This window comes from Aplidium turbinatum, chromosome 17 (assembly GCF_918807975.1).
Source record: "Aplidium turbinatum chromosome 17, kaAplTurb1.1, whole genome shotgun sequence".
In the NCBI taxonomy this organism is placed as follows: domain Eukaryota; kingdom Metazoa; phylum Chordata; class Ascidiacea; order Aplousobranchia; family Polyclinidae; genus Aplidium; species Aplidium turbinatum.
Genome location: NC_137488.1, coordinates 17,745,442 through 17,773,426, shown reverse-complemented (window position 1 = coordinate 17,773,426; position 27,985 = coordinate 17,745,442). Strand labels below are relative to the sequence as shown.

The 27,985-nt window shown below is 37.2% G+C and overlaps 4 protein-coding genes across 4 annotated transcripts; 2 read left to right on the top strand and 2 right to left on the bottom strand.

The window, feature by feature from the left end:
• The first annotated feature begins 263 nt into the window (after positions 1–263).
• Positions 264–2,318, top strand: LOC145786272 (uncharacterized). Its single transcript, XM_082597912.1, has 3 exons — positions 264–463; positions 822–1,482; positions 1,581–2,318. Exons 1-3 carry the CDS (start codon positions 264–266, stop codon positions 2,316–2,318), a joined length of 1,599 nt encoding a protein of 532 aa, XP_082454038.1.
• A 4,476-nt stretch (positions 2,319–6,794) lies between these two features.
• Positions 6,795–11,093, top strand: LOC145786963 (uncharacterized). Its single transcript, XM_082598712.1, has 4 exons — positions 6,795–7,129; positions 7,662–7,746; positions 8,235–8,361; positions 10,560–11,093. Exons 1-4 carry the CDS (start codon positions 6,799–6,801, stop codon positions 10,887–10,889), a joined length of 873 nt encoding a protein of 290 aa, XP_082454838.1. The 5' UTR covers positions 6,795–6,798; the 3' UTR covers positions 10,890–11,093.
• A 7,017-nt stretch (positions 11,094–18,110) lies between these two features.
• LOC145786479 (mitochondrial dimethyladenosine transferase 1-like) lies at positions 18,111–23,981 on the bottom strand. The gene is made up of 8 exons (XM_082598144.1): positions 23,871–23,981; positions 23,293–23,425; positions 22,699–22,853; positions 22,257–22,365; positions 21,743–21,894; positions 19,811–19,930; positions 19,275–19,405; positions 18,111–18,915 (listed from the first exon to the last, which is right to left on the bottom strand). The coding sequence occupies exons 1-8, from the start codon at positions 23,904–23,906 to the stop codon at positions 18,489–18,491; spliced, it is 1,263 nt and encodes a 420-aa protein (XP_082454270.1). The 5' UTR covers positions 23,907–23,981; the 3' UTR covers positions 18,111–18,488.
• LOC145786478 (beta-catenin-like protein 1) lies at positions 23,980–26,920 on the bottom strand. Its single transcript, XM_082598143.1, has one exon. It carries the CDS (start codon positions 26,876–26,878, stop codon positions 25,001–25,003), a length of 1,878 nt encoding a protein of 625 aa, XP_082454269.1. The 5' UTR covers positions 26,879–26,920; the 3' UTR covers positions 23,980–25,000.
• Between the last annotated feature and the right edge of the window lie 1,065 nt (positions 26,921–27,985).

Sequence of the window (27,985 nt, the reverse complement as noted above, 5' to 3'; positions counted from 1 at the left end):
GAAATTACTTTGTTTTGTATGTCTAAGTTAACAATGTTACAGACAGAAACATGAGTTTTCCCATCAATGTAAGCCACAATCTGGTTGGTTTCATTTGTAGCCGTTCTTGTATTGGACGTCAGAAAACGAAATATCGTCTAAAATAGTGTCCGAAAATTTAATGAGTATTTTCATCTTGATATTGGAACAGTCCATTGGGGCTTAAGTTGTCAACCTCCTAACTTAGTGGTGAGCCCTGGTAATTGATTCTTGCAATCAAGCGAATGACAACAAATCGAGACAGCAATTGTAGCTCACAGAGCTCCATGCAACTCCTTCCTGTACAGAGTGATGCCGACCCAGAGCATGCGCCCTTCATGTCAAATAACTGCTCAGGGTGGGCAACTTCAGTTGTCGTATGGGAAGGCATCACCTTGCTGCAGTTGATTGTGGAAGGCCTGACCAAGTCTAAAATCAACATTTTGTTTGTTTTTCATATCTTTATCAGGATCTTTATCATTGCGGAAAGCGGACTTGAGCGCTATGCATCGGTGTACGCCTTGCGACGTACACCTGACCCACGCTGCAGCCGACGGCAATGTCTGTTTCCGGTTGTCTACTCTACTTATGACTTAAATTTGGTACTACCTATTACTCGAAATCGATCACTGAGTAGAGGCAATTATCGTAAAGTTTCTTGCCCAGAGAAACAACAGCAAGTGCGGGTGGCTGGAGTCGAACATGCAGGCTCTCGACTGCAAGCCCAACGCGTTAACCACTCGGCCACTGCTGCCGGAAAACAAATAGTGAAGGCCAACCAAGTAACGGCTATTCTTCTACAGGAGACACACGCCACCAACAGTGCTGGTTCTGAAAATTCACGAATACACATTGGCTGCACAAACTTATAGCAACATCCACGGTATTGCCACTTTTGTAAAAGATTCTATAAAATGGAAACCAGTGTCCTCCTCCCATCCTGGTTCTGCATTGGAATGGTCAGCAACGGAAATCAATGGTACAACTGTAATTAATCTGTACAAACCACCTCTCGCTAAACTTCAGCAAACCTCTATTCCCATGTTTCTGGTGCCATGCATATATGCTGGAGTTTTTAATTGTCATATTACCACCTGGGCCTATCAACACTCAAACCAAGACGGATTAGCTTTAGAATCCTGGGCATCAACCTGCGGTGTCCAGCTACTGTTTGATCCCAAACAGCCTAACAGCTTCCGCTTCGGAAGGTGGTGCACTACAACTAACCCTGATCTGGCCTTTGTCAATCTAACTGGCCCAATACCACAGCGAATGATACTCGACCCATTTCCAAAATCACAACACCGGCCATCACTGATTACCCCAGCAAACCCCATTGCACCTATCCCTACTAATCCAACAGTTAAAAGGTGGAACTTTCAAAAAGCAAACTGGGAAAAGTTTACACAACAGGTTGATAAAGAGATAAAGAAACTTCCTCAACCCGCCTCTGCCGACATCAACGTATGCTACCGAGCCCTTTGCAATATCTTCTCTCGGGTAGCTATAAGAAGACAGTCCCTCGTGACGTTCGTCACAAATTCATTCCCACTTGGGACAAGGAATGTGACTTACATTACAATGCCTTTTTGAGCGCTGACTCAAATGAAGATGCTGCAGTCAGTGCCTCTGACCTGATGAACTGTTTTGACAAAAAGCGATTAAAGCGTTGGCAGGATACAGTCCAATCAATCGATTTTACTCACTCCAGCAGGAAGGCATGGAAGACGTTCAACCGTCTCACTGGCCGCAGTTCAAAACCATTTAAACTTTGCCCTGTATCAGCCAACAGCATTGCCCATCAACTTCTAGCTAATGGAAAATTCCCTGGTGCTAACAAGAAACACGAACTTAAAGTAAAACAGGAGTGTAGCAGACCTTGGAGTGCCCCGAGTGTTGATGGCGTTTTGTCAGCTCCTTTTTCTACCCAAGAGCTGCAAATGGCGATCCAACAACTGAAATGTGGCAAAGCTCAAGGACCCGATCACATACAACTAGAGTTTCTAAAACACAGCGGCCCTACATGTCTTTCCTGGCTTAAAGACTTTTATTCAATCTGTCTCAACCGCAACACAACTCCTAAGATATGGCGGAAGGCCAGCGTGATTGCCCTACCCAAACCGAAAAAACCGTTGGACGACCCCAAGAGCTATCGTCCTATTTCCCTCCTCTGTGTCCCCTACAAGATTCTTGAGCAGCTTATTATGACACGCCTTGAACCAGTCATTGATCCGCAACTTCCGCAGAACAAGCTGGCTTCCGCCATGGGCGTTGTACAACCGATCAAACAACTAAATTGACTAATGACATAGAGGATAGTTTCGAGAGGGGAAATAAAGCCGGTGTCATATTAGTAGACTTAACGGCTGCTTATGACACAGTGTGCCACCAAGGCCTGGTGCTTAAACTACTACAAAAATTCCTGACAAACAACTTGTTCGCTTTCTCGCTAACATCATAGCAAACCGCTCATTTGTGTTGAAAACTAGCGACGGACAATCCAGCCGCCTCCGTCGTCTACGAAATGGAGTCCCACAAGTATCTTGATTAGCATTCATGTTATTCAATATTTATATTAGCGACATTCCCCAGACAAAGTCCGCACAGTACAGCTATGCAGACGATTTAGCCCTACTGTATACAAACAAAAATTGGACCAAGGTAGAGGAGGATGTCCTCACCGAGGATGTGAAGCTGATCTCACAATACCTAAAGGACTGGAGACTAAAACTCAGCACAGCTAAAACCACTATCACACCTTTCCACCTCAACAACAAGGAAGCTGGCCGCCAGTTACGAGTCCCCCTAGATGGAACCCTTATCCGACATGACCTCTGCCCTACATATATGGGAGTGACCTTGGATCGGCAACTCACGTATAAAAAACACTGTGACTCAGTTCGTGCAAAAGCATCAGCAAGAAACAACCTTCTCAGCTGTCTAGTTGGGTCGACTTGGGGCATAGCCGTACGAGCCAGGGGGCAGGGGGGCAGCTGCCCCCCCTGTTGTTTCAAAACGTCGCGAATTCGGGCAAAATTTTGCAATTATTAGGGAAAAAATTGCTATATGAAAAGCTTTAAAATTGCATGAATAAAGAAAAACTACAAATTAATATCTTTTACCTATCAAACTAAGTACGTAGGCTACAGCCTCTTATTTGCACAAGAAATATGCCGCAAAATTTTCATTTGGCGCACCCATATTGATGTATTGTATGGTGATCAAACTGTAGTACAAAATGCATTTAACCAACTGCATCATGCCAATTTGGGCAGCCATCAAAATATGTCTCTAATACTTTTGTGAATCTGCCCAAATCAAAACACAAAATTTGCTATAGCTTATAGCTAATTTTATTAATTTTCACAAATGCATCGTGTTGATTTGGGCAGCTGAAAACATGACATTATCTGATTAGTCTGTTTATGCAACTGCCCAAATTAACGTGAGGCAGTTTCCCCAAAATGAACAAATTCATTAATTTTTCCCATTTACATAACTTTATCGTTTAGATTTGGGCAACAAAAAATATGAAATTATCTGATCATAGTCTATTTATAAAACTGCCCAAATTGGCATGATGCAGTTGCCTCGGCATCAAAATTTACAAAGTCTTTAATTTTTTTCATAGGCCTAATATCCATAAATGCATCATCTTGATTTGGGAAGCTACAAAATATGAATTTATATAAATCTGGTAAATACTTTTATAAAACAATTCGGGTGGAGAGGTTACAGTACTTTTTCAACCATAAACGGACATAGCTAAGCAACACCACAACATTTAACGAAAAAATGTTATACTGTACCTGTTAAATGCACGGTAATGTTAATGTTGTGGTGTTGCTTAGCTTTGTTTGGTTGCTTTTATAAAACTACCCAAATTAAAATGATGCAGTTGCGCCCCAAAATAAAAAACAAATATTTAGTTTGTATATGCAACTGTGTCATGTTAATTTCACCAACATTTAAAATGTTAGTGCTGAAGTATATAATAGGGCTACTCCTAAATGTTACTCCTACCTACCATGCCAAAGTGCAGAAGCATCGAGCAATGCACAAGCAAGGTATATTCAAGGATGAATTCAGTTGTTCTATCTTGATTACTTGGGTAAGAAATTCTCGCTAGCTGGTGTTCTTGTTATGTTAGTTTTTCACTGTTACCATGCACCGCATACATTATATTTGGGCAATGTCTATAAAAGCGTGCAGATTTGGGCAAATTTACGTTCTGCCCCCCCAAAATGGTTTGGTCTCGTACGGCTATGACTTGGGGATCCAAAACCCTAACACTGCGCACTAGTGCCCTAGCGCTTGTGTACAGTGCTGCCGAATATGCTTCTCCAGTTTGGTGCCGCAGCACACACGCAGGAAAAGTAGATATCGCCCTTAACGACACCATGCGCATAATCACTGGATGCCTGCGTCCAACTCCGACAGACTTACTACCAGTGCTTTCAGGCATCGCCCCACCAAAACTACGGCTCGCATTAAAGGCAGAGGTCAATGATCGCCATCTCCTCCACAATGTAGTCCTTGACGCACAACAGCTCACACGTCAACGCCTGCCTTCCAGGCACCCTTTTTCTCGACACGTTGTAGCGCTTCATGAAGGTCACTTTGACCTGATGAAGTCATGGAGAGACCGCTGAGAAACCATCTCACGGCCCAACCAGTTCCAAGTCACACCAGACACTACGGTACAACCTGGCTCAGACCTGCCAAGAAAAGAATGGGTGATTCTGAATCGCCTCCGTACTGGTGTTGGTCGCTTCAAGCACAATATGTTTACCTGGGGATTGTGTGACTCACCAGCCTGTGTTTGTGGTGACTGTCAAACAGCACAGCACATCATTAATCACTGTCCAGTGTTTCGACCTGCAGAACATGTGGATCTCATAGACCTTGATATGAAGACATTACTCTGGTTGCAACAATTGGGAGATGTTGCCTGAATTGCTGCCTCATAAGCAAGAAGAAGTCCATTGGGGTGGAAAGCAGAGATTCATAGAAGCGGGGGATCGCCAACTCGGCTGCCATATCTGAAAAATGGAGATAAAAGTGTTGCCAGACATTTTTTAAATTTTTTGTAAAAATATCATTTTGGCATTTTTAAAGTAGTAGTTGTCAAGAACTTGACGTAAACAAATATTTTGAAACTAATCTAAAGCAATTTTATCATTTAATTATCAAACTATCATAATTGTTGCATATATTACCTGAAAAACATATTCAGGTAACATATTACCTGAAAAATAATTACCAGCTTCAACAACTAAAACATGAAACTTCATATTCCTGAGGTGTATGTTAAGTTTCTCAAGTGTATGTTTTTTTTGCTCCTAAATGTCTACAAACTATATTTTAAACTTTTCAATTTAAGATTTGCACGTAAATTCACGTTCTTATTTCAAAGTAACACATCTACAAATTGCTTTAACTCAATCTTATGCAACTTTAAACTTTAAGTTAGTTTTAAACGGAGAAGCTTTTCTGACCATTGCTCTAAAAATGCCAAAAAAATATTTTAAAGTTTAAAAGAATCTGGCAACACTTTTATCTCCAGTTGTAGGATATCACTGCCAAATTGATCACCCCGCAATAAATCCCTGATGGAAAGTTACTTGAAGATTTGGTCTAAAAAAATCATGTTGATCGCTTACCTAGGCTTTTTTCTGACAATGTTATTTTCTGATGCAAAGTTTTAGACACAGTAGTCTGCTTATCCAGTCTGTTGTTTATTTTGGTACAACTCACACGGAACAAGCAAACTGAATGACTACATTGGTTGCAAAAACAAAGATTCACGAAAAAACAAATTTAAAAACAAGTTCTAAATTAAAATATTTCGTGAAAACAAGAAACAAGTCTTACAATAATCCTGCCGTGAACACCTTAACTTTCAAATTGGTGACAGATACGGAGGAAATGTCATTCTTTGCCAAGTTTTGTAATCTATTTCAGATTAACGTATGTAATAATCTCAATCTCACAAAATTAAAACCTAGCCACAAAACAAAAACTTTTTCGCTCAAGTTTTGATCACATTTTTTAACATTGAAAGAATACGAATCATTTGCATGTTATTAAAATGGATGTTCCGCAGATGCATAAATGGAAAATTTGATTACTTTTCTGAAAACAAAAATTACATATTTGTAGGCTTATTTGTATAAAAATAATAACAATTTACAAAAAAAACATATAAAGTTTGTGTATCTCAGACACCAAAATCCGTCATTTTTACATTGATTGTTGCATTTTACAACGTCTGCAGACGTTTACTCAATGCACAAATGACAGATTTTACCGTCTGGGTAATTAACATCAGGTCATCCTGCGAAGGAATGCTGCAAAGCATAACTTCTCTCTCAACAGATAACAATGCTTTTAAGTTTTGAAAATGTAGATAAGCTTTAAACTCGTTTTCTGTGTCTTTCTACCAACACGTATTTTCTGTCCAACCTTTTTCACATCTTTTGCAAGTCATGAGTATAAATTGAAAGCGCAAGTCGATGGAAGTTAATTACAAGATGGCTTCCACCACACCAGCTATGTACAAGTTATGCAGTCTGGCAAAAGCACATGCAAACGTCTTGTCAAAACTTCTTAGAATTTCATTATCTAATGTCGCTAACCTTGCAAACGTCTATAACGGAAACGAAAGCTTATTATTGCAATGGACAACGAGTATTACTAATTTTTTTATTATTACAGATGATACATGGAATTACTTTGCAAAATCTAAATATTTGTGAAAGGCATCTGACAAAAGCCATAATGATTGAAGCAACTGAAATTCCATATTTATGTGCAAGGTGGAAAAATACAAAGATTTTTTCTTTCAGTCGAAACGATATTCAAGACAGATCGCAAAATCAAAACTGTGAAATCATATCAAGAACGAAATGTATCGAAAAGACCGCGATGAAAACTTTCAGCCGCACCAAAAACTGTTTATCTATTTTATTTATATTTTTATTTTGTTTGACATTTTTGATAACGACAACTAATGCAGATCAGCCAGAGCATATATGCGGATCCCATATTATCGATGCCTTAAGGTATATATGTGGCACAAGAGGAATTTATAACCCAACAAAGGAACAAGGTAAGAATCCAGAATAATGAAGTATACTGTATGTAATATGTCTTGAAGCGCGAAGATTTTTTTTCGTTAACTTCACTTATAGTCTTATACAATTGATACAATATGGTAGATCAATAAAAAGTCACGACTTAGACTGAGCATATTGTCTATTACAATATTACAAAGCTTTATGCAAAGCGAGTACAAAGCAGGAAACATGAAATCTTATCATAGTTGATTATGTCTGCGACACTTTTGTTTTTTAATACAATTTTTTCACACCATTCTCAATAAAAAAATGAAACAAACAATCACAACATGGCTTTGGCTGAATTTAGTTGACTTAAAGATTTTCTATGCCATAAATAAAACAAGCAAAACTAAATAGTTTTCTGAACTGGAATATGAGTTAAATGAATGGCTGGCTCATTCCAACCAGCCCAGACAGCAAAATCCGTCGTTTTTACAATAAAGAAAAATTACGGATTTTACTGTTTATAAATCATGATGGTGCAGACAGACTATCTCTGACAATACTTTAAACATTGCGCAGGTCACCCCCGAACTAGACGTGGGGATCCTATTTCAATCACAAGGTTATGTTGTGAAGAAGGATGCACCTTCAATCAGCTCGAAAGGTCTGTTTTTATCGTCTTGTACTCTAGCTGAATGAAACGTATACAAATATTTTCTGTAAAGTTAATCTAATCAAAACTAAAGAGTCCAAAGTGTATACACTAAACTTAGGTTCAGCAAATACTTCGAAAACTGAACTATCTTTATCTGCAGTGCTATTGAATGCGTTTCAAAGTAGTCGTGAAAAGCGCAATAATATGTTGCAGAAAAGTATGTTTCACAGTAAAATAGCTTAAAGGACTGTGTTAGAGCTTCAGTCAGCTCTACATTCAGACTAATTCATTTTGTAAACCACTTTCTGATGATCAAACAACGCCAGCCAACACGTTGCCATTTTTACATCGTTCGTTGTGTAACGTTGCCAGATTGCAAGTTTTGCTATATAAAAATTTACCAATGACACTTTTTCAAAATCATTATAAGCAAATTCACTTCGTCTCTTTGCGATGGTTTAGTACAAGTTTTCAACTTCTCAAAACATGTTCTTCAGGTATTGTGCATCTTCACACACGAAATCCTCGAGATCAAGATTAAGGAAGGGGTTTGTCTGTCGTCATGAAAACCATAACGGACCCCCATTTCCCCCTCATTTCGACCCATCTTCAAAACCATTGAGGGTATATCTTTTTGATTGTTTCTTGCTGTACTTTTATAACTCTCGATGTATGGATATCAATTTAGACGAACAGGTTTTATTTTATTTTTATTTTATCAACTTTAAACTTATTTGCTTGCTAAAATCAGTCATATTTTATTGCAGCCATAAAATTTTGCCAAAAAAATGCAAAAAAAAATCGACTAAAAACAAAAAAAATAGAAAAAAAATTACGATGACCATAGCACAAAGTCAATTATTCGATGAGAAGATACAATTCATCAGTAGCGCACAGGGTTTGGGCAAAAAATATAATTCACAGTAGACAGGAGTTACAAATACAGTGGGATACCCACTCGGGAACTATCGTGAAAGCATTCATTATGTACGTACATAGCCATGAATTTTTAACATCGGTTTGAAAACAAAGTAACAATTTACAAGAAATACAAATAATAATTAAATTTTGCAGTTGCAATCAGTTGCACTTGTCACAATAAAAAGAAAAAAAGCAACATTTTTAAAGCAACAACATTAAATTGTTATTTTTGATAAAAATCGGCTCACCATAATCCAATTTGAATTAAACAAAGAATCTTTTAATTGTCTGCGCAGGTCCAGTCAGACATATACCTTAGGTTTGACCTCTAAAGCAGAAAATTATTACTTTTGAACTTGTAATTAAATCATAATCCTATTATCAAATTCTATGAAAAACTCTAATCTTTTTAATGCTGTTAGATGTACCGTACTTTGGTATAGACTACACGGGGAAACATACCATTGGCTCCGTCTCACAGAAATTAAAGAATAAAACATCATAAAAAAACAAACCATAATGATTAATAATTAGCTGCTGGGGTTAAATTTCCGACTGAGTTTCCTAAAAAGTTTTCTCAGTGTAAACATTTTTTTTTGAAAAGCGTGTAAAGGTGAAAATTCCAACAATCAATTCAATAGCAAATAGTTCAGATCATAACAATAACAAAATATGACAATTACCGAAATGTGATTGTTTGAATAATTGTTTGAAAAACTTGTTTAAAAAGGTACTGCTATTTTGCATTCATCAAATGCTGGCATTTGCACAACAATCTAACCTCTTAGTGTAATTTATTAAGAATCGATGTCGCTATAGTAGCCTAATAGCATCTTCAGCTAGCCACATGTAAAAAAGAAATTTTGAAAAATACGCAAAACGAACAAATAAAGCAAACTCCGATATTATCAACACGCATAAAATTTTTATTTTAAATAGATGATACAGCTTCGGTAGAGAGTTTGTCTTGTTGAAACATAGGCATGCGAAGCCGAGCAACGTTATCAAGTTTAACATATTAAAGATTATTATGAAAGATTTATTAAAGAAAGATTTAAATAGATGGTTACATAAAATTAAAATCAAAAGCTGCAAGCCTAAATCTTACACTGGTGTTCTGCCACGATTTCCAACAATATACTGGTACAAAATTTAAGAAAAAGATTATAAAGAATTGGGTAGTAGACATGTAAGGACAAACAAAATGAGTGCTTTATTCGCGTAATCGTAATTTATATTTTGTCTTCTTTTGATTTTCATTTTAATCATTCCAATGTACAAAACTGTTGCAGCCTAATTTGTCAACAGCTTTAGTTTCTTTCTAAAACTTCCTGGTATAGTCCTCACTTTTTGAATTAAATAAAAAACGCAATATCGTATGTTTGTTGGAGTTTTGTTTCTAAAACTCAAACCAAAAACTGGCTTTCTTTTTACGAAAGAAAAATACGAAAATGAAAGAAAACCAAAATGAAGTAGTACACATAAAGTAGCAAACAACAAATTAGTCATTTGAAACAAAATGCTTATTTTGAAAAAATATGCTCAATAAAAATTGGTGTCAGACATTAGCAGTGTCATAAATTTCAATACATCCTTCTCTAAATATGGAAGTTATCTCTTTCATGGAAGACAATTTATGAACACAATACAAACGTGACCACATTTTTAGATGTTTAATTTTTCAGGAAACTTTAAGCATTATAGCCTAGTTTACTTGTATCAAAAAAAATTAAAAAACAAGTAAAAAAATAGTTGAGATGACTTGGGTGAACCACACCTTGGGCTTTTAAATACAAGTAGACTGAAAGTTTGCTGAAAAAAGTGAACATCGAGAAAAATGGTCACGCTATATCACCAGCAGCAGACGATTTATAAACATATGAGCTTATCTTGTTTTATAGATCAGGAATCGGCTGACAACATCTCCTTCTACCACCATCGCTCGCCTTGCAAGTACTGCCACCAATATCAGAACGAAAATGTCACGAAAGACCTTGACAGAATTAGAGAAACAGTACAAGCACTTAGTTTCTCAGCAAAAAAACTTAAATGGGAGGGGAGGAAGCGGTTTGCGTTCGCGTAGAAACGGAGTTTTGCGTGAAATTGTCGACGTCGCCGCGCAAATAACGGCCCGGCTTGGTAAAGACGATATTGAATACACTGACTATACAAGCGGATCTAGGGTTATTCGTGTATCCTTGCTCGATGGTTTATCCCCAGGAAAACCTTAATCTTCAAAGACCTCGACAAAACTAAATTAATCACCTCAACTGCCTTCTTCTAGCCATGAACGTGAATTAGATTCTATGGTAGAAGTTGTGCTTCCTACAATTTACATTCCCAAGACAAAATTGAAAATATTGAAATATTTAAATTTTTATTTTCTATTTTAAATACACATTCCCTTGCCTTTTCATTCAAACATTACAATCGTTGTGCCGAGCAATCTGTATGCAAAATATTTTCATGCAAACAGTAGCCTATTGATAGGGTTAATGGCTGCAAGCGTTTGTTCTTGCAATATCTGGTAGTCATCCAAAAGTAAACCATGCTATTAATTCATTCATTAAATTCAAATGTTGTTTCGCTCAGTTCAGAATGATTCATTTGACTTAATCCACTTGAAATTTTTCTGATACTGTATAATACATTTCAATGGTTTCTTTGGAATCTTCGACTTTGTAATTTAACATTTTGGAAATGAAACATATCCATTATATTCCAAGCAAGTTTTTCATTTCAGGTAGCCCAGTCGCATGCTCCAGATAAGATAGAAAGACTGAGTTCTTCATTTGTAAATGCAAAAGCTCCGGAAAAGGAGATTTTTACTGGTCTAGTATATTTTACAGGTTTAGTAATGTTTTCTTTAGTGGATCTATAATTGTTTCTACAAAAAATATGATTAAACCTAGCCTTCCGATAGCGGTGTAGCCTACCAGTGGAAGAATTGCAAGATTGTGATGTGCCCAATTGAAGCCAGTAGTTCCGGTTACAAAACCATGAGTTTCGGACAAGTTTGTTTGTTGAGGTTGAAATTAAAGCTGTATCAAAAAGAAAGATCTATCCGTCTATTAGCTCAGTGGCTAAGCTCCTGACTTTGTTCACGAAGAAACCTCAAAATCTAGCAGCGCAGGTTCGGCTCTCGGGATGTGCGCTTGAGCAACACATTTCAAGACTGCTCTCCATGCAGCGGCACGTAGTGTAGGCTATTGGTGTATGGAATAATTCAAAGACAACAACCATTTAACTTCACTTTGTCATTCTCGGTAACCGGACTTGAGTCACTGTTCAAAACCTCTGCAAGTATGCGAAATGGCTTGGAGTAGCCTATCTGAGGCTTTGTCAGTCTAAGAATACAGATTCAAACCAATTAATATGGTCCTGCATTAAAACAACATTGAAAGTTATACTGAGTGACAATTAACTTTGAGTCCAACAACAAAGCTGCTGTTAACACATCGTCCCATTGTCGCAATACATTGAGATAATGAGTCAGATCAGAGGTCTAACTAAGATAGGAGGTTTTTGAATCTATATTCTCCAACTGACAAAGCCTTTAATAGGTTATTCCTAGCAGTTTCACATACTTGTAGAGGCTTTGAACCACTGACAGTCTGACACAGCGCAGGTTACCACTACCGAGATTGATAGAGTGAAATTTTCGATTGTTGAAGTGTTGTTGCCAGGAAATTATCCATCCACTAAGTGCCGCTGAATGGAAAGCAGTACTGAAATGCGTTGCACAAGCGCACACCCCGAGAGGTGCTTTTCAACAACCAACCAATTTAAGACGGGAGTTTAAATCAGCATTAGCCTACATGATTTGAAAGAGAGCGCCTTATCCGCGGCGACATTCTGCCGCTCAGGCACAACTTGTGCATAAAAGGTCTAAACAAATTTATAGGCAATACAAAACATGGGCATAAGAAATTTAACACATGGAAACAAGAGATGCAAAACATGGGCACGTGAGAGCCACACATGGACATAAGATATCAAAAACATGGACCTATGAAATTCAAAACTTATTTTCAACAATATACTAAGTTATCGGCAGTCGGCACCCTGTTGGGTAGATTTGAGCGATAGTTTTATTAATCAGGTTAAGTGGGAGTCGAACAAGCATTGTATGATAAAGTGGACGCCTCATTCGTTGCACCAACCCAAGTCTTGTTGCCGGGGAACTATTCCATTCATTAGGTGCCGCTGAATGAAGAGCAGTCTTTGTAGGCTAATGCGTTGCTCAAGCACACATCCGGAAAGTCGAACCAGCGCGGCTTGATCTTGAAGCTTCTTCGTCTACGAAGTCACGCGCTAACTGACTGAGCTTTCGGAGCTTCAAAACCAAATCAACCAAACCAATTTCATCACTATCCTCTAATTATATCATGAAAGGTGGCTTGGTTTTGTATCAAAACATTTCGATTTGTTTTGACCACAAATCTTCGTCAGATTTTGTACACACCTTCCCGTTGACATCCGGCTTGGTTGTTGATATGAAACTTTATCGACAAAGCAAATCGACTTTAGTGGCCATGCTGACTGCAAATCTGTATTTTTAACAAACAACCGATCATCCACTTCACCATTCAACTTTTTTCTACCTTTCGGTCAATAGCATACCGGCGCAAGCTTTGTTGTAGCCTAATTATGCACGTCCTGTTTTGTCCCAGCTACTTTAATATAAGGCAAATATCGTAAAAATGTTGGGCGCAGTCGTAGATTAGTCAAACTGTTTTTCCTTTGTCCCCAGAACTTTAATGAGAACACTTAAATATTTTGTACCATATTTTTTTACAATTCTATAATTTTTCAATTTTGAAAAATTCAAGTTTACGATAATGTGATGTGCTATACAGTAGACAAGGGTCTCAAACACGAGGCCCGCAATGCATTTTTGAACTTTCAAATGATTAACATTTAAAATTCACTCCTATTCACTTTATAAGATGATATTTCGTCTAAAATTGCTGAAAAAAAAAGAAAATGCCTATCAAACTTCACACGACTTTTAAGCGCTAGCCCGTTGTCGCGCCAGTTTATTGCGCGCAAGATGCTCGTATGATTACATCACAATTAGCCTACATTGTGACATCGCCTATTCACTTCTTATGCCCTTATTCCATGCCTTATCGCAGTAGCAACCTTGGTACCGGTAGCCTGTTTGCTGCAGTCAGTTCTTCAATGATTTCATTTTTTTCGCACTTCTTGGGAGTCGGTAGCAAGATCTTTGTTCTCCAGATCCAAGTCGTTCCGGATGTATTTTTTAGCAGAATATTTTTATCTCTTTGTTCTTACTACTATTTCTTTTTGCGATAAAATCTTACCTTCTTGGTGCGTTCGTACTCTGTTATTTTGTTTGTTGAACGGTGATGAACTGCTTTACCAGCATCGACAAGGCACGGATACAAATAATTGACACGACGAGAAGAGCACAATAAACATAGCCATGTCAGAGACTTCGAAGAACCGACCTACCACAACCGCGGCGGTGTGATTTTGGAGTGGCGATGTACACGGGGGAAGGTCCACCAGTTTAGGTTGCAGGCTGCAGGGGCCAAGCTATGGAGTCGAGGTGCTTTTGAAAGACAAGTGGGGATCGAAAAATCGTGGACTGCAGCAGTCATCAGCAAAATTTAGTATGGCAGAACGGGCCAGAGAGACAGGCTTAACTTTCCGCAATTAAAAAAATTATTGCGGCCCTCGAGTTAATTCACATGTATTCATTTGGCCCTCAGAGCACTTTGAGTTTCAGACCCTGCTCTAGTAGCCTAAGTCTTATCTCTTGCTGTCAAACGTTTATTGAATTCAGTGTTGTACGTTGACGCTGAGGCTAGCGCGGTCAGTTTATTTTTTAGTTGACGGAAGTGATAGCGCCGTCAACTATATTTTGCCGATTTTAGGCGTCACGCGCTGTGCGTCATTTTTCGTTTTTATGGAAAATCTTGTTTTACAATGAGAGTTCAATTTTGTTTGGCGTTTTGACTTTCATACTGACAGCTGTTCGTCTATTCAATTATGCAGTTTCAAGTTTGTTTATCGTATCCTGGGTTAATCTGAGTCGAGAAAAGACGAAATCGTCTTTCGCAGCTCGAAACAGTCTCAAAAACCAAACTCGTTAGAAGTCGAATACTTCCGTTTTGTGAGACCCTGGTTAAAATAGCGCTAGAAATTAGCGCTGACGCCGTCAATTTCTTTAAGAGCTGACGCAGTACTTTACGCCGTGAAGTTTTTAGGCAATTCGCACTAACGCTGACGCCGTCAATTTATTTCATTGACGCGTACAATACTGATTGAATTGAACATTTGAATAGCGATGTTGAAATTAAGTGTTTTTTGAATTGTGCTCAGCCTCGAGAGAATACAATTTTGGTAAAGAGGTGACTTTCCATCTGTCTATGCTCGAGAGAATAGATTACAAGTCTAACGATACAAAATCGATCTTACGTTTTTAAATAACTTATTAAGCACAGTAGCGGATTTAAAAAAAAAAATTAGGGAGAACCACAGTTTCAACGAAGGACAGGTTAATATGCAATTAAAGAACAAAGTTTCGCGCTATGACGCATACCATAAGCATGATGACCTTTCAAACACGGGTTCAAGAATGTTTTGATGTTTGGTTTTCAGCGCAAGCAACGGTCGGTAGACACTTTAAAGGCATACTAAAGGAAAATTTCAAACCGGAATTAAGCATTAAAATGAGTAAACTGAACATTCAAGAATACATTTCAAAAACAATTACCCAAAAAAATTTGTTTTCAATGGCGCTGGCAAGGCCCAAAGTCCAGTGTTTCATTTATTTTCATTTTTTTCAAAATGACCAAAACGTGCAAACACAGCTCAAGAATACGTCATAAAGTCCAGCAATAACAAAAACCACGTTACCAATCTGATGTTTTGAGCAAACTGTCTGCTGTTTTGATGTCAAAATGTGCTGTTTTGATGTAAATACATACATAGCCTACAGTCAAATCGCCCGCAGTAACAATTATTGCGTGATCGGTTGATTGCTAGACTTTATGACGTAGACTTTATGACGTTCTTTACAGTCGCACGCTTCGTTGCTCAGGCCAATCTCATTTTGAAAGCTCTGACAAAAGCACGCGCACAATGGTGGTCAGACCGCAATGGGGCAAAATTTTATTGAAAATCGTTTTATGGTAGCATGTTAAACACAAAGAACGTGGAAAATCGCCAAGTCAGGTTTTTCCTTTAATACCCCTTTAACACAGGGAAGTTTTTTTGCAAATCTGATTTCAGTCATGTGACTCAGCACGTGATATTCTGAGCGTTCTTTTAGAATTAGATAAGGGACCGTTCAAATATTACGTAACGCTATCGAGGGGGAGGGGTTTATGAAAAGCGTTACGTTAGCGTCACATCGGGGGGGAGGGGGTTCAAGCAAACCGTTACGTAACGCTTACGAGTACGGTACGATAGTTTATTTGTGCTGGCTGGTATCGTCGTTTGGATACTAAATTAAGCTGAAATCATATCCAACAGCACCAACAAAATCTCTATCAAGTATCAACTAGGATACTGTAATTCCCGTATAAATTCCATACAGGTTGTAAGTGCTTAAAACCTCGCATTGCGAAATTGCAAGGCAGCATTCTTACATCACAAAGCTTGCTTTGATGCGAGTGAACAACATTAGGGTTGCCAGATGGCCTTATTTTAGGCCAAATTTCAAAAAGCTGGCCTTTTTAAATTGCAGTTGGCTTGAAAAAATTGATGCATATAAGGCCAGAAAATCTGGCCTTATTTGACCCTTTTTATGGCTGCAAATTTTTGACCGGTTTAGAAAGTATTATTTTAAGTAATGAAAAGGAATTTATTCTCACACGAGTCAGTTCAATCATAAATACAGTAGCTAAAAATCGATTTCGATCAGCTAGTAGCTAGATCATCTTCAGTTAAGCTTATTCAAATAGAATAAGCTTATTAATTATAAGCTTGTTCATTAAGAACCAAACGACTTTGACACAAACCTCTCAACAGGTAGAAGACATTCATACGTGCGAGTCTGAAGAAGACAATGATGCATCAAGTTCGAACCACACAAGCGAGAGTACTGCTCCAATATATAGAAGCATTGATGACATTCGAAGATGCTTAGCTTTCCTTGCGGTTTCTTTTGCGCTTTTGTGATGTTTTTTTCAATACATAGCCAAACAATGAAAGGTTTGGTTTGAAACATTTTGGACGGTGGGCTACTAAACGTTTTCAGTAGGTACATAACGTTTTAATTCCAAAAAAAGAATACAGCTAAAATTTCATGTCTCAAACGTAAGCTTTAGGTGCATACAAACCAAGATATTTTATCAGCACGTGTTTCCACGTCATAATTTTGATATAAACTGGAAAAACGGGCTTTGTAATGGAAAAGCGTCACGTGAGGGAGGGGGGGTTGACAAAAACGTTACGTTGGCGTCACATGGGGGAGGGAGGGTCAAAAATTCGGAAAAACAGCGTTACGTAATATTTGAACGCTCCCTAACTTAGATTTTTGATACAAAGTAAATTGAGTGTATCTCTTCCAGCAGCGTGGCCTAAAGACTAATGTGTTAGATATAAAGGGCAAGGGAATAGTCGTTTCGATGGCTTGGGTTCACTTCCCACCTTCTGCCAATACTCCTTTTTCTTCTTTACAGCCTATTCTTCTTTCTATTGCCTTGTGAATAGAGAAATGTTTGAGAAAGTAAAGCTCGTATTTGTGTACTGTGTAGACAATGCAGTTCCCATCATTTTGATTTGATGGTCAGACAGCAAAGATACGAAAGTGTGAAAAGGTAACCCCTAAAAGAACTCAGATTTTTAATTATTGGTTTAAAATGAGAGCTTAGGCCTACTGTTTTCATTCAATCTTGTCAGCTAAAAGATCTATGACATCAATGTCTGTGTTTGGTACATTACGACTCAGCTCTTGGAAGTTGAATATCTGTTTTGTTTCTAATATTCATATTGTTTGTGACATGGACGATTATGAAGTCTGATGGAAAACACAAATAAATGGAATCAAATAAACTAAGTTACAAAAGTGCTCAATGTCAAGCAAAAAGCCAAGCAGAGCGAATTATATCAAATGTAGTTACTATTCTCTACACCTCCAAAGCCTGTTTCATTCTAAAAGGGGGATCATCAGAAGGTTCGTATGATTCTATTTCTGGTAAAAGTAGTCTAAAAAAAAGTTGCTAACCAGCTTGAGGGGGCTTTGCTCAAACCTATTTTTTCCCTATTCTCGTGTTCGCATAGAGCTTACGCGCAATAAATGAGCACCAGATAAAACAACGACACAGTGACTCCCACACCATGACTAGGGAACTGTGTTCCGAAAGCTAGTGCAAGCCGTCGTTTGTATCTGCATCGTGAAGTGTTGTAACCTATGCAGTAATGAAAACATAATTCAAAAACCATAGAGTTACAATTTGAATTTCTAATTGAGCGGACCGAGTTGCTGAAGGAAAGGCGAGAAAAGGATATACAATTTATACATACATTCACCTATATCATAATATCAATCAGGATTAATTGATTTTATCACATCAACATCTAGAATATTTCACAAAAAAAATACCTGATTAGTCTGATGTTGCGGGTTCAGCATCAGGCTAATCAGGCCGTTTGTTTCTACGCTTGTGAAATAAACAACGATCATGCTGCTAAAAGTTCCTTTCTGTTTTCACACATTTCCCAAGAAACTGGTTGTTTTTCGATATTTTTTTATGAATACGAAGTAAAAATTTAGCAGCGCAAACAGTTTGTAGTTATTAGCAAAAAAGAAGTTGAAATGTAGAAAATTTACATTAAAACAGTTCTTTTTAAATTCATTCATCACAAATGTCTCTAAAAGAAACACTACCAGAGTTCCCAAATTGTTGTGAAGTACAATTCTTTTTTAGTTGTTTCCGATTTTTCCTGCTTAATGTATTGGGAAAGTTATCGGCGGTTTCCATTTCATTAGAATGCAAAATAGTTCTCAACTGTTGTCGAAAGTCAGCTACGTCATCGGAAGAGACCGCTGTGTCGGAGAGAGGATTTCCGTCTTCGTCAAAATAGCGTCTCGTCCATTCTTTAGGGTCGTATGTATCTACTAACTTAAGTTGTGGTATACGGGCAGCAATTTCTTCGTAAGCATAACACAAATCACGAAAGTGTCTCATTTCAAGCATGATTGGTCGAGATGTAGGCACAACGCCAGATACTCGGAACACTTCATCGACTAAGTCCTTTCTTGCAGGAGGAAAAAGGGTTCTGAAAAGTTGACGACAGTTGTAAGAAACCATGAATTATTGCAGCCTAAATGTCGTCATAAGAACATACAGCTTTCTGAGCTCCTATAAGAGCTTACAACAGACGCCTTTTGAGACTTCGAACTTAAAAAAAAATATCCTCCATCAATACGTCAGCTCTACACGCCTACAAATAAGCGAAACTGTCAGGAATGACCTTTCAAAGATGCTTTCTCAGTCCAAAAATAAAGGTTTCGTTCATCAATTAATCAAAATATGCAAACTGATCGAGGGTGGTGGGTATAATGATAAAATATTGGGCAGCGTATGCCAGAGGATCTTCTCTCAGGATATGCAAAATAAATTGATTTTGGGACCTACCCAATACCAAATTTCGACGGTTTCTTTTTTTGCCCTGTCAATAAATGTTTCACTACACGATCAACCGAAGTAAACGGGAGCTCGATATCAAAGTTTCGTTTGGGAGTTATTTTCACTGCTCCAACTTCCACCTGCGACCAAAAGAAAACAAAATGATGTAAAAAAAATTAAAAGCAGCAACACAGTGGAAAGATATTATAGCTAGCGACAAATCAAAGCAACGACGCAAGAAATTTCGGTAAAGGCTTAGTAATATCTAATCATTTCTAGAATCGTCACAAGCGGAACCGATGCACCAGATGCTTCGATGAATCAGGTGCTGAACCCGTAGATTATTCCAGTGTTGCTGGTGTCGCAGTGTCCAAAATTGCATTGAGTAACCAAACTGTTTTGTTTTCGGGAACCATATTAATCATCTTAACTTTTTAGTCATGTGAAACGATGTTCGTGAAAAGAGCCGCTTAGGCATAGAACTAACCAATCTACAACCATGAAAGAAAGAATACATGATGATTGTGGAAACTATAATACTTTACCTTAGGTCTCGGCACAAACGCGCCTCCTCCAATAGTAAACTTATGTTCAATGTCGCACAGGTACTGGGAAGTTATGGACAGACGTGACCTTTGAGGGTTTCCAGGAACAGCTGTCAATCTCTACACAATCGAGCGAAACATAATAATTGAATACAAAGTCATCTCTATTTTAATAAGTAAACAAAATCAGTCTGTTTTGGAAACTTGTATAATTTATCGATTAAGTCACTGTAAAGACGGCATCTTCAGTATATGGAACAGTTAAATGGTGTGTTATAAACATGGGATACTCTAAAGCAGGGTTGATCGGTTTAAACCGGGGCGGTTTAAACCGGGCAGTTTTGACCATCTATTACTGGTCAAAACTGGTCAAAACCCCTTTAGTGTATGAATCAAGTTGATTTTCAATTGAATTAAAAATATTACCCTCCATGTTTAGTAATGATGTTCAACTATATTTTGTTTTGATCAACAATAACCTAAATGCTGGATTTGGAACAAAAAATATTCAATTTCTCTGTTTATTTTTGATATTTCAATCAGTTGGTTACCGTATTTTACGGACCATAAAGCGCATCCGATTATAAGGCGCACTGTCAATAAATTGCTTTGATTAGTTGTTTGTTCAGGCATAAGGCGCACAGGGCTATAGAACGCAACGTATTTTAAGGAGTATGGGTTACTACCGTATAAAGCTCATTAAACAAAAATCCAAGATAAATGTAAGCAAGTCACAATAGTACACATAGCAAAAAGAAAAAATGGGCCTAGTGAATATCACAGTTTCTAGTTGCTTTTACCGTAGTTTATTGTGTAAGACGGTGGTTTATTTATATAATAATAGTATCGGTACTGGTTTTGAGTGTAGGCAATAAAGCACTACTTGATCCACACATTAGGCGCACCGGCTTATAAGGCGCACAATCAATTTATAAGGGAAAAAAAAAGGATTTAAATTGCGCCTTATGGTCCGTAAAATACGGATATTTTAATTATTGAGAAAATTCTAAAAATACCTAAGTTTCTGATAAACCAAAAAATGCTTGGTAGAACGATGAGCAATTTGCACAGCCAACTGAAGTACAAGAATTAATTCCAACAATTTTTTTTATGAAAAACATTTACCATCAAATTTTGCTTGACAGGTCGATATTGGCGGCCATTAATGAAAGTTCAGACGGCCATGGCCGCCAGCTATTTCGACGCCTGCATATCAAAATGGTCATAACTCACAACTGCTTTTATATGATTTCAATAGCCCAGGTAGCCGACCTTTCACTACATACAAATATTTTTATGGGTTTTGACCAGTTTTGACTGGTTTAAACCTAGTTTTCACCGGTTAAAACCAGGTTTAAACCGCTTAGTGGTCAAAACCAGTTTTGACCACTTAGAGATCAACCCTGCTCTAAAGAAACGTTTAAAAAAATGTAATTGAGACAAACAACTGCTTTGACTTCGTGTTTATAGTTGAAAGTTTTACGCTATCTAACCTGGAAATTAGCCGCTCACAAGTTAATTAGTGAATCTTTAAATTAATGAGGGCTACACTTTTTTGTCTCGCCTTCAACTGCACTGCAGTAGATAACTTTGTAAATTTTATTTTGTATGTTATTCGCTCTGCAGATGCGCATTGTCATGGTGCGCGAAACGTCAGTGAAGCAATAAACCACATCGTTTGTCTTTGCTTTCACTTTCATCAGATGAACGTTGCAACTAGTACAAGAAACACCAAAAATACGTTGTATGATAGACGATGTTAAAGCAAAATTGATTTGAAAAACGGCGTAATTTTGCTACAGAAAGTAATTAATTTTGTATAAAAAATATTAAACAACGTTGAAACAACTTTAACTTGCTTCATCTGCAAAGTGGTATTTGGGACTTCAGTAGTTCTACAACTCAGGTCTTTAATTTTTCTTTGAAACCTACTTCAGCAACTTCACACTGAAAAGTCAAAACAAATGGTATCCGTCCCAGTTTAAATAGTCCGTCCTTCCTCGAGATGAGATCCAGCCATTGAAAGAGCAAAGGAAGAGAAATATTGAAAGGAAGGTTTCCAAAAACGCAAAACGGTGGTGAGTCTGCAACGTAAAAAAAAATTAGAAAACATTTCTCGATCATGAGAAAACGCAACTCGTTGGAGACTTAACAAGCTCACTTCACGTGATCACGTTGTGAAGTGCTGTTCCAACCTATAGTATATAACCAACTCAATGCACTTACAAACTGCGCTTGCAGTTACCAGAAAAAAATTTTTTTTTTCTAATTACTTTGACTTGAAGGATCACGAATCGCTATTAAAAACAACACTTTAATCGATTTCTTAACATTCGCAGAGTTACTAAGTATTTTACTGCATGAAAGGTTAGAAATTTTAAACAATTTCGCATTAACAGTTAGTAACTGAAACTTTTCAATACAAACAGTTGGTTTTAAATTGCACCTTCATGCCATTCTTTAGCAAGTTGAGCAGGAAAGGATTTGCTGATATCAAACTTCAAAATATCTCCGTGGACAACCGACAGACGTTCATTGACCACATCAGCGATGTACTGGATGATGAACAGAGATATGGTTAGCAAATATCCACCAAAACACAAGCGGATTGCGTTGGAGACGTACATCAAACCAGTATAATTACAAGGAACTGAAAGCCACCAAACAAAAAAATAACAGCAATAGAATTAACATTTGCTCTCTTGCCTAGTGAATTCTCTAACTTATGCTCACACCGAGAAAGAGCTCTATTTTTTCACTACTCTACTACTACGCCATCGAACAAAAAAATCACAACAATAAATTTACACGACATATTTTCGCTTTCCGAGTGAATTCTCAGGGTAGTGCTCATACCAAGAAAGAGCTCTATCTCTCCATCATTCTACCTGTAACATAGGAAGAAATCGGGCATCTTTTTCCACTACAGTTAAATGTTCAACACCTTTTTGCAAAATTCCTCTTGTTATTGAGCCTGGACCGGGACCCACCTCGCAAGCATAGTGACCATGCAAGCTCTTGCCCGAGCAAGCCACAAAACGATCTAAAAGAAAATTTGTATTCATTGCTAATGGTTCGAAGTGCCGCATTTTCACGTAGTATATATATATAGGAAAAGATTTCGCTTTAATAATGAAATTTTCAGTTATCACATGTAGAATTTTTAATCAAACTTAAAAATCACTTTTACAAAACTGTTAGAGTACCATTCTCATTCTTAAAAATACATATGATAATAAAAAAGTACACTTCAATGCAAATGGAACACTTGCATGAGCACACAACGTAAAGATATGAAAAGGCAATTGATTGTGATGAAAATGAAATTGTAAAAAAAAAAATGGAGTTTGATCAAACAGTCTGACCAGACCTTTACTGAACCATTGCTTTCACTTTAAAAGTATGGTAAGGCATGAAACGGGTAATATCGTACACATCCACACACATGACATACTTAATTGCAATAATAACTAAAAGCTCACTGATGATTGAAGGATCATACAAGAAATTCTGAGAGAGTTGCTTGGATGCTCTTACTCTGAATAATTTGACAAGGTCGCTAACCCCTGGCAGTGGAGGGAGAGGATGTTCAGTAGTTGCCTTTTCAACAATAAACTGAAACATAACATTATCATAACATCAATAAATCATTGAGGACACACATTAATCATTAATAACCAACATCAAAACACGGTGCAGTATGAGCATTATAGACCGGTGGGATGGCACAGTCAATAAGGCACTCACTTTCAAATCATGTGTACCCGATTCGACTTCAGACTTAATCTAATTTATTGAAAAGCATTGCTCATCTTCAACAGAGTAAAATAAATGGGGTGGGTATATAGGTACTCAAGGAAAGATGGCCAAAAGATAGGAACTGGTCATCCTACTCTTGTTAGCGCCAAAAACTTAAATAGCAAGAACCTTATTTTCTCGCCCTCCATTTCATGCACGAGTACATTATATTTTAAGTAAAGGTCATTATTGAACATATTGGACCAAATTAATTTAATCATCATGCAACACTAGCATTACTTTTTAGGTTAATGGCAGTTACCTTGCTTTGCTGCAACAGTCTGGTGCCGAATCTCATTGCTCAGGGTTGTTATAAGGTCAATCGCTACTCAATATATATATTAGTGAAATACAGAAACGTTAAATTGAACCTGTTAAAATACAAAAAGAACAGACCAAATTAGCACAAAGTTCTTAATAAAGGTGTGAATGTAATTTTACATATGCCTACTGAACCAACAGGTTGTTTCTTATTTGAATACTAACATTTAAAGCATTATGACTTAAAAATCTAACCAATCCACTTGATTTACATAACAATACAATTCATATAACCGGGCAGATATAAATTGATCATTCTATAATAGCTTGTCCATTGAAGAGCTTTGTTTTAGAACGTAATAGAATGTTTCATTTTCATTACACCCACATTTGGCTAATTGTGCTCGCAGTTCTATTGCAACCTCATATGCAATTGAAAAGGGGCGGTGAATAAACGACTGACAGTTACTTAGTCAATAGAGCCTTACATATTGCGAGAACTGGTCTAATCTGCTAAATGATTGCAATTTACTGTGTAGCAACAAAGTACATATTGTAAAGTGTCGAAGCGTTCTTCATAGCTATCAACACAAAACTGGATACTCAGTACAAGAACGTACATAACATAGCATTAACTATAACATCAGTGTACGATAGCATCACCATGGGTTATGATGATATAAAAAAATACATTTGCCTGTTAATATTGGTAGTCCACTGTGGTAGAAAAATGAAAATGCTGAAACAACTACAATTTGCAAAGATTTGTACGGTAGCAGAGTTGAATCAAAAACCAATGGAAGAACAGACAAGACAAACAAGTAGAAGGCATGTTTTGGGCAATGGTTAGGTTTTTTAATGCATACCGTAAACAAGAAATTGTTGTATTTGTTACAAAACTTTAGCAAAATCAAAAAACATTAAAACATGTGTCGTGAAAGATTTTAACTGAAACAAGCACAGACCACGACTCATTAATCTGTAAAAGACATCATCGCTAAAATATTCTACTTAGGTTACAATTCCAAATCACAAGATTTTTCATTTGAACAACCTGAAATTAAGTTTGGTCTTATAATATACAAAGTTACACATGTGAAAAAGTCTTTCCCACAGTAATAATAATCTGATTCAAAATTTGTCAGCCAAGGCAAGAATTCTTTGTTGGTTTGCTTCTACAGACTTATCCCCACGGTCTCCAATACTTCCTGCATATTCGCGAATAATTAACCTAATGTGTTTCATAGTGAAACCACCTCGAAGGTTTAAAATACGAAGAACACGCTGCTTAATTTGAGAAGGCCCAGAAGCACAAATGTCAACAATAATATAGTCAATATGCTGCAAAGTGAACAAACCAGCATCAAGTCGACGTAAATAAAATTCATCTTCTAATTCATCAATATCTTCTCCTTCTGCTTGAAGCTTAGCTTTTTCTTGATCAAGGCGATTGTCAACTGACTGAAGCCTATCATAATACTTAAAGTGTAACTCAACCAATCGCTCAACTTTGGCAAAATCACTTTCTGAAAACTTTGCAATCAATCGCTGTCTTTGGGAACCTCGAAGGTTGTGCAGCATAGAAGCTATAATCGACACAACATGCTCTTCATGGTCTTTGGTTGCCATGCCAACTTTCTTGATTTTCTTTGGAGGACGCATAAAAAGAGGAAACAAGGTTCTCAGACCTAAAATGTCAACAAACTTGGCACAATTGCTGCCTCCTTCAGGCCCACTCATGGCATGATCTAAAACCTTTAACGAACTGCATCTTGACATTTTCTTTTCACGTAACATTAAATTCATAAGTTGCAAGCCTTCACCATTCAAAAACTTATCTCGATTTGCAGGGTACAGTAAGGAAGAGCAAAGGCAATTAAACAAGTTTTCCATCAACTCTATTTCTTCTGCATTGGTAGGATCATGCCTTTTAAATGCAGCCAGTTGCTGCAATAAAACATCAATGCCATCAGATTCACCCATCTGTTGCCTGGTACCATCATGTCCTTGCAATAAAATGGATAGAATCTCTGAGCAATAAAGTTTATTAGCGTCGAACGGTAATTTCACTTTCAGACGTTTGAGAAGCCATGTGAGCAAACCTTGTTGAGAAATTGTTGGTCCGAGATCAGGTTTTAACTCTAAAATATTCTCAATCACTGCCAAAGAATTGTGAACTCCTGTTGCTTCTTCCTTAACAGATTCATCCAAACGGTCTAAATTTTGCACTATCAATGCACATGCCTGTCCATCCATTAGAGCATCTATCAACACTTCTGCACCTTCCTCATTTTCAGTTATAGCATCTACATCTGACAACTCTTGAAGTAGATCAATGACAGCAATTGCAATATCAGAATTAGCATGGTTCAGTAAAGTTAGCAAGGAATTCACTGCACGGAGTTCAACAAGGTAGTGATATTGTTCGGGCATGGTGGCCAAAGTCTTCATTTCCACAATAATATCATTTAAATCTAATTCTGATTCCATAAATTTTTCAGGATTGTCAGGGAATTTGATACGCATTTCTTGATTCTTGAATACCTTTTTTTCAAAGGACAAGATTAACTTTTTAACCCTTTGATCATCAAACTCTTCAACTTCAGCAAGTTCACCTTGTTTTTGCTGCATTTTTTCTTCCCACATTTCTAGCAACTTCATTTGACGATCTTCTTCTGTCTCTTGCGGTTCAGCATTTTCACTGAGCTGTGGTTTTTCAGATGCAATTTTAGCTGTTGGAACATTGCTGGCTCTTTTAACATTTGAACTAACTGCCGTTCCAGCATCCAGTTGTAACCGAGTTGCTTTTTTCTTTGGCTTTTCATCGGCACTGATTTTTTGTCTTGCATTACTAAAAAAGGCATCCAATTCACTTTCCATATTTTTCTCTGACTGAAAGCCACTGCCTTTCTTCCTTTTTTTGGAAGTTGCACCATCTCCATCACTTGCTTGGTAATCCCTTTTAGCATTTACACTTGGCTTAAAAGAAAGAAGCTCACCAATATCCATTGTAAAAACTTACCAATATAAGCTTTAATTCAAGTGTTTTTACTTTTCTGAAAGTAAAATGGACAATGGTAACCGATATCAATATGTAGTACAACCAAAACACATAAAAAAATTAAGAATAATAAATTAACAGTAATACAGAAAACAGGTTTAGATGGTGAAAAAACATAATCCAAACTATAGTCTATGTGTGTATTTGCAACCATTTTTCTCAAGGACCTTGAAAAATTGTATTTGTTAACTTAATTCGTTATTCTTTTTTCTTTAATAGAAAGATAATTTCATACTCTTAAGCATGTAATAGTTTGGTGGTATTGTTATGTGTATTAAAAGTACAATAACGAATTTTGTGATAGCTGTTTTAATATCAAAATGCGTCCAAACACCACTGTCATTCTGGCAGAAGAATTCTGCATGATCTGCCTAATAAAACAATCCGTAAGAAATGCACAGTAAATAATACAATGACAGCAACAACACGCGGACCCTGATAAAAGCTTATACTGTTGACATATTTATTTTTATGCCGCTTGTAATAACATTATTGATAAATAAACTGCTAAATTTTTTTCTGTTATATTATTTTCAATTGCAAAATATTTACAAACTTGTGCAGTGGGCGCAATTACCTCGATGGTCACAAATACGCAAATCAACCTTATAGTTTTCTGGTAGCAGTGTGAAAACATGGCGGAGATTGGAGTTCTCAAAAATTTTCTAAATCTAACAACGTTCACTGGAAGGCGATCCCAGTAAGTAGTACAGCTTCAGTAATCCTTGTGATATAGGCTATGTAGATTTTTTAGTTTTTGTTATTTTCCATTTTTATTGTCTTTTCTGCTTTATTTTATACAAGACACAATGTGTAGGTTTCATCACTAATGGTAGAAACAACAAAGCACGAAGCTTCATGTTCATTACGTTTAAGTTGTGATAGACCCTGATGCTTAAATCAACTTTGGTACAAGCCTTTGTTCATTCCTGCATTCATGAACAAATGGCAACAACATCAACCCTGGCAGCATCTGCCTCGAAAAAATGCTTTTTAATTGTGGCAATCAGTGGGTAGATATACTGTAGCCACTTTCAACAACAAAACAAGTGTAC